Below are 7,258 nucleotides of genomic sequence, written 5' to 3' on the forward strand. Positions count from 1 at the left end.
CAAATTTCGTAAACTATAGCTCCAAAGGTGAAAATACTTTTTAATTTCCGTCACTCGCGTTTTGAAAATGCGAATTTCTAATTCCATAACCCTGACAGCACTATTTTCACCGTGTAAGTCACCTTGCATAATTTAATTGAAAATGAGGTACCGCAATTGGAAAGACTGACAATCAATCGAAGCAGGTACTCTGGGACTTGTATCTATGTCAAATTCTAGTTTCGTATGACAGATACCTCATTTGGCAGTCATCTACAGTTTTATACTTAAGAAAACATTACCGTACAGAAACTTGTGTAAACTTCACTGAACCTTTTACATACTACTTAGTTTAAGAGATTTGCCAGTAGAAGACTAGGTAGTGTTAAGTTATTAGGTATTATAAATTGACATGGGAATCACACATTAGAATCATTACAAACTCTGACAAACTTGCCCACTGTAAGCCATTGTTTATCAGCTTGAAAATATTGATTGTTATAAATTTGCACATTTTCACTGTTCTACTGTATACAAAGACTAACTTAACAGAATACCAGCTTAGGCAGGATTTACACTCTCATGGAACTGAGGTTTAACTGAAGAATGGGACACCACCCATCAGCTTCATGTAATGAGATATCTTAAGAACCTGTTATTACTTTTTACTGTACAAACTGATCCATTTATATTCACCCATCCACATACTGATCCCCATCTTTTAATTAAAATACTTGTCATTTGATACACTGATCATTGGCAATGGGTATTACAGCATTGTAAAAATTTAAAATGTCATCTATAGTGCCATTTGTGAAAGCAGATGAGTGGTATGCCAATCTTCAGTAATGCCAGAACTAGAAATAGTGTGCATCTTCACATACCTTACTGCAGATTATCTAAATCATAGAACAGCAATGTAGTGAGTATGAAGCTGTTTGACAGACTGCCTCTAGAATGGGTAGAAGCTTTATTTGATTTATTCAAGCACAAGTAGTACAGTTGGTTATCAGTAAATCCTCCCTACTCACTTGAATGTATGAGTGTAAATATCACAGTGATAACTGCTCGGTGAGTGTACCATAATTTCCTTAATGATTTCAATTTAAGATGTACTACACAAATCGTTTTAGCTTGAATATTTTACTTTATGGAAAATCTGTTGTAACATTGTTTTTTAATTTGTGTAAAGTAATTTTTGTATACATGCTGTATACTTTTTAAACATTTGTAATTTGACTCTCTATTGCTACAATAGCTAAATGACAATTAAATTCTTTTACTATTCACTATTTAATGTTGTCCCAGAGGAAAAAAAGCACTGCTATTCCAAACTCCAAAAACATTATCAATTTCTCTCAAATGAAGAATGGCTTAAGTTATGTATTGTCCTCCCCCCTCCCCGAAATATTGGTTGTATTGACAGACTGGACCTGTTCTGCAGATTAATATTTACTTATGGTGATGGCAGACTAGCATGCTAATACTAGCAATGAATTGTTCTCCTTGTGAGAATAATTAATTTACTGACTGGACAAAAATATATACAAAAACTTGTCAACCACAGAGCAGGAGCAGCATTAATTATATATTTACTGATGAACAGAAAAGACTATTCCCCTAATTCTATGAGATTGGGGTTTCACAGAGAATTTGTGGTAACAAATTAATCTGTAGCAAAGCCTCATGTTAACGGCTGCACCATTTCGAAGAGAGCAGAAGGGGTCCAATACATAACATTTACCAACAAGATGTATGGGATACTGTGCATGAAATAAAAACAGAAAATAGAAATAAACATTTATTTCACATCATCTTCCCAAGCCCCAAACAGTATAATTTAACATTTTTTCAATCTTTTGTACACAGTTACATTTTAACAGTAGTTACATCATTTCTCCTCTTGGTGTAATTGTTTAGCAAAATATTTGCACAGCAAAACAGTATGCAATTCATGACTGAATCAATTGAGTGTTTATTTTTACAGTGAAACCCATAAAAAAGATTGCTGGGAATGTTGTGGGATGCTACCTTCACAAGTACATTTCTCTGATTTGCCTGTTCTAAAAATAAAATTTCCTGATCTTTCAGAATTTTCTGTAGAGTTAAATAGACATATGTCACACACACTACTACATCATCTGCAGGATATGCCAACCCTCCTCTGTCTTTTACCATAATCAAATCATCACCACCCTGCTTCATTTCATCTGTAGTAAGGAATACCTTACAGTATTCACAATGGTTTTTTTTAATAGCTTGGTGTGAGCAGTAACCTGCTATGTAATGCAACTGTGGCCAAGTATTCTCATCTATTCCATCAACATCATTTTCATCTACTGCTACATTTAAAAATTCTGGTATTGATGTTTCTTTTAATCCCTGAATTTGAGTATGAGTAGAAAAAATATCAGTGGTCTTAATAACAACATCCCCAACTACTTTCGACCGAAGCACAAGGGAAAACATAGACTGTGCCCTTAGTTTTTGTTCAGTTTCAAAAACTTGTCTTAGAGAAACATGATAATTTCCCCCACATAGCTGGCGGTATTTGCCGAACCTGTCTTCTAAACTGTCTGTCTGTACTTTTCCTAACAGCAAATATGATCTGTTTTTCTCAGAAAGCCAGTAGTCACTGAAGTCTATCAAAGCAGCAGTTGTGTGTTTCAAAGCGCTATGTGTCTCTCGAGTAAGTTTTCTTTCATCACTACACTCTTCCCAAGAACATAACCATGAGATGAAGCACTGTAAGAATTCTTGTATGTGATGGGATTTACTAGTCACAGGTTCTTGGAAAATATTTCTTAACCTCTGTCCCTTGAGTAGTGTTTTTACATTTACAATATCCCACCAACGATTTATTATTTTTATGAATGTTGCAGTACTTTCCCAGTTGCTAATTGCTTTCTTTGAACCAAATGTGTCCAAAGCAACAACTGTCGTATCACTGAAAATACGCAACACTAACTTGACATTTTGGCGCTCAATTGAGTTAGGAAATAGAGACTTCAAAGTTAAGGAACTGCCATATTGCAATAGTTCATCTTTTTCTATCAAGTGCAATTCTTTCAGTGCTTCAACAGAAGACAAACCGCCCTTCAAACTGTCACTGAAGTCAGGAAAACACAAGATCTGCTCCTTTTGGTTAAACTAGTTATTGCGGATACACTTCAAAATATGGACAGTATCCACAAAATAATACAATGGGCGATTTGGAGAAGACTGTACAGGGTGATCATACTTTATTTTTCCATCTGGAGGAGTAGAAAACTTAGACATTGCTTTCTTATTAATTGCGTTATTGTCTGCTACTATACCAACCACCTCAAATCCAACTGCTTCTAATTTAACAATGACTGCTTTAATGTAAGAGAACAGAACATCACCCTGAATAGTATGAACTGGCAGAATAGATACCACATCCTTGTAAGGTGATTCCATGCTCTGAACCATAAAAACATAGGCGCTGGTTGCACACAAAAATTTTTCAGTGTTAAAGGCACATCCTACAACATTTCCAGCTTTGTAATCAAGCTGAGACTTCAGATGAATTTCATCCATCAACAGGAGCACAGTTTTATCATCTGAGGATAAAGTACCTACTTTATTTGTGATGTAGCTCATAAACTGATGACCCTGTTGCTCAATGACAGGATTTGTTGAGAGTTTACTACAAAGCCTTGAAAGGGTGTTAGGACTAGGCATAGAAAAACTGTCAGTGTTCCTCAAAAATTTGTAAGCATGTGGGCTTATAGAATGTACTAATGACCACATTATCATAGAGTTAGTATCATACCTAAATTGAGTTGAACTTCTGCACTTCAAAAATGAAATCTGTTCCTTCAAAAATGTAATTTTAGTTTCGTTTCCTGGCAACTTTTCTAATAAATTTTGCAATAACTGGTCAATTAAAGACAAAATGTTATCTACAGGAGCCTCAGAACTATTATACAGAAGATAAATGTTCTTAAGAACATCACTTACCACCTGTATGTTGTTTACTTTCATGGGAAATTTCATGTTTCCAATACATTTCACTTCAATATCATTATTGAAGACACTGAGTAATAAACCACTGCTTATAACTACGTGGCAAAAAATTCTTGGGTAAGGATTATGCTTTAGTAACACTAGTCTCACACTGTCAGATTTGTTTATCACTACCCAGTCACTGTGCTTTTCACATTCACTCAACTTTGTTTTCATTTGTTCTAAACTATCGAACGATATCGCATCAATCATTTTCGCATGTGTGTCCACACTTTCTTGGATAGCAATTTGAAGAGCACGATTTTCTAAACGCCCCCTACGAATTTCTGGGTCCTCTCGTACTGCAGTTTGATGACTCGACAAGTAAGATGGGCATCCAGGCAACTTCGATGGGATAGCATCTGAAAAAATTAATAACGAGGTATGAAACCGATCTCACAGCATATAAGTGAAATAAAGATAGTTCTTATGCCACTGTACTTTACTAAGAGCGTGTTTCGTAACTCACCTTTTCTCAAGCGTCGACGATCCAACGGTGCTGTCAAGAGTATACCAGTTTTCGGGTCATACATGCTGGTACTGCTTAAAATGTCGTCCTTGTTGAAATGCAGTTCACATATCTAAAAACAAGCATACAGTTCTCTTTAAATCATATAACGAAAATTAATGAGGTATGAGATTATAAATATGTTCTTCTGTTTACTGTATTTTGTTCAGCTGTACTACATTTCAAGTAACTACGACACACTAACCAAACAAATACACTGATACTTACAACAGAGTGCTTACTCGGTGTCCAGTCCTGTCTGTGAACAGCCGATAACCATTTTCGTCTTAAATTCTCGTCAGATGGAAAATAAAATACACTGACTTTAGGTCCATTATCGTAATTGCCCCTGCAATTCGGCATACAACACCTTCGGGGCATCGTAACTGAGTATAGATCAAATAACCACTCACGAACAGCACAAAGTACAACATGGAAACGCTACGAAATTACGAATCACGTAGTGGTGGGCAGGAAATCGCGTATCTGTTAGAAATCACAGTGACTGAGAAGTCACAGATATCACAGTAGCAACTTTACAGAATCTAACTGCGATTTCAGTCACAGTTAGCAGTCGCAAGTAGTATTTCACATTGAAAGACGTGAGCCATCTATTGGTCGAATTTAGCACTGCTTTCTGCGATTTCAGTGACAAGTCGCAACTAAGAGTCGCAAGTAGCAACTAAAAAGCGCGGTTAACAGTGGCATCTGTTGGCCGAAGTTCGTACTACGTCCATCTCTGCGGTACGCTATGGAGTCTAACTGCGATTTCCGTGACAAGTCGCAACTAAGAGTCGCAAGTAGCAACTAGAAAGCGCGGTTAACAGTGCCATCTGTGGGTCAAAGTTCGTACTACGTCCATCTCTGCGGTACGCTATGGAGTCTAACTGCGATTTCCGTGACAAGTCGCAACTAAGAGTCGCAAGTAGCAACTAAAAAGCGCGGTTAACAGTGCCATCTGTGGGTCAAAGTTCGTACTACGTCCATCTCTGCGATACGCTATGGAGTCTAACTGCGATTTCCGTGACAAGTCGCAACTAAGAGTCGCAAGTAGCAACTAGAAAGCGCGGTTAACAGTGCCATCTGTGGGTCAAAGTTCGTACTACGTCCATCTCTGCGGTACACTATGGAGTCTAACTGCGATTTCCGTGACAAGTCGCAACTAAGAGTCGCAAGTAGCAACTAAAGAGCGCGGTTAACATTGCCATCTGTGGGTCAAAGTTCGTACTACGTCCATCTCTGCGATACGCTATGGAGTCTAACTGCGATTTCCGTGACAAGTCGCAACTAAGAGTCACAAGTAGCAACTAAAAAGCGCAGTTAGCACTGCCATCTGTTGAGCAAAGTTCATACTACGCTATTCGCTACCGAGTCAAACTGCGATTTCTGTGACAAATCGCAACTAAGAGTCGCAAGTAGCAACTAAAAAGCGCAGTTAACATACTTCTCCTAGTGTCATCTGTTGACCGACGTATGTACGTTATGAGAGCCTTGTGCCTCACGAGATCGATGTGCTGTGTGTGCATGTGAAGGGCTTATTTCAATAGTGGTACAAGTCCATTTTTGTTAATTTTGAGATATAGAGTCGTAAAGTTAAATGAGTGCTGAAAAATCTGCAGTTGAGATACCAGAAATATTCACCATATGGCTTCTTGCCAGAGACGAGCCTTTATTTATGTTTGTTTGGATCACTAATTTCAGAAGCATTATAGACAGAAAAGTGTAGGTAATGGACTTGTACCACTATTGAAATAAGCCCTTCATATTATATGACGACATGCACATTCAGCATCAGTTATGGTTGGTCAAATACTGCTGTGACTCTGAATGTATTATATTAATAAGAAGCGACATTGCCTTTTTCTCCTGAAAATATCGAGTAACGTAACAAATGTGTTTGATTCTGCTTCCAATATGACAGTTTTGGTTAATACTCCACATGCCTACAGGACTTTGCAATGCTAACACAGCAGAACTCAGACATCTGTATAAGTGTAGAGAAATGAAAACAGTCATATGAATGCCTCACAGACTCGGGAGAAAAGTTTTACACCTGGTGTTCTACATGGCAACTTCACACACAAGAACTTTTTGCCGACACTACTACCACCTACATAAGTAAGCTTTTCCTGTGTCACTTTCAAGTAATGCACTTAAGCTATTCCTGATTTAACTGGAAGATCTGTACTTCCCACTTTCATATCAACAGCCTCAAAATGCATATTGTAGACTTCGGGATATGTTACAGGTCAGTGTCACACCAAGATTGTGGAGAAAGGGGGGGGGGGCGGCATGTCACTCTCCAACAAGTGTTTACCAATAAATAAGTGGCGGAAAATTACGGGTATAGGACGGCTTAACATGTGGAAAATGAGATTTTTATTATTCACTCAATGTATTTAACATTTATTATTCCTTTAAAATCGCACAACAACTTCAATAAAACACTTTAATCAGTCATACACTTATTTCATAATTATTTCACTTTTAAACTGCAAATCCTCTAAGAGCTGTCTTGAATCTTCACGAGTCTCTCTCAACAGCCTTGATGTGGATAGATATGTACAGCAACCAGTAATCAGTCAGAACTGCGTCTGCAAAAACACAAGGATTATTAAACAATTTTTGCTGTCACTAATTACTAGCAATATAATTGACAGAGTAGATTGCTAATATTTGCTATATCACATTTGCTAATATTTGCTATATCACATTCGCAAGAACGATCTCACTGAAGTAATT

At 37.3% G+C, this 7,258-nt stretch overlaps 1 protein-coding gene across 1 annotated transcript; it reads right to left on the bottom strand.

The window, feature by feature from the left end:
- Window positions 1-3,126: 3,126 nt before the first annotated feature.
- LOC126418726 (uncharacterized) lies at window positions 3,127-4,954 on the bottom strand. Its single transcript, XM_050085631.1, has 3 exons — window positions 4,745-4,954; window positions 4,478-4,589; window positions 3,127-4,370 (listed from the first exon to the last, which is right to left on the bottom strand). The coding sequence occupies exons 1-3, from the start codon at window positions 4,895-4,897 to the stop codon at window positions 3,130-3,132; spliced, it is 1,506 nt and encodes a 501-aa protein (XP_049941588.1). The 5' UTR covers window positions 4,898-4,954; the 3' UTR covers window positions 3,127-3,129.
- Between the last annotated feature and the right edge of the window lie 2,304 nt (window positions 4,955-7,258).

This window comes from Schistocerca serialis, chromosome 9 (assembly GCF_023864345.2).
Source record: "Schistocerca serialis cubense isolate TAMUIC-IGC-003099 chromosome 9, iqSchSeri2.2, whole genome shotgun sequence".
NCBI lineage: Eukaryota > Metazoa > Arthropoda > Insecta > Orthoptera > Acrididae > Schistocerca > Schistocerca serialis.

Excerpts from the sequence above, each read along its gene's own strand:
- LOC126418726 (XM_050085631.1), bottom strand. The coding sequence starts at position 4,897 with ATGCCCCGAAGGTGTTGTATGCCGAATTGCAGGGGCAATTACGATAAT. Across the intron at positions 4,590-4,744 it reads CACCGAGTAAGCACTCTGTT|ATATGTGAACTGCATTTCAA; the intron begins GTAAGTATCAGT and ends GCTTGTTTTTAG. Across the intron at positions 4,371-4,477 it reads TCGTCGACGCTTGAGAAAAG|ATGCTATCCCATCGAAGTTG; the intron begins GTGAGTTACGAA and ends TAATTTTTTCAG.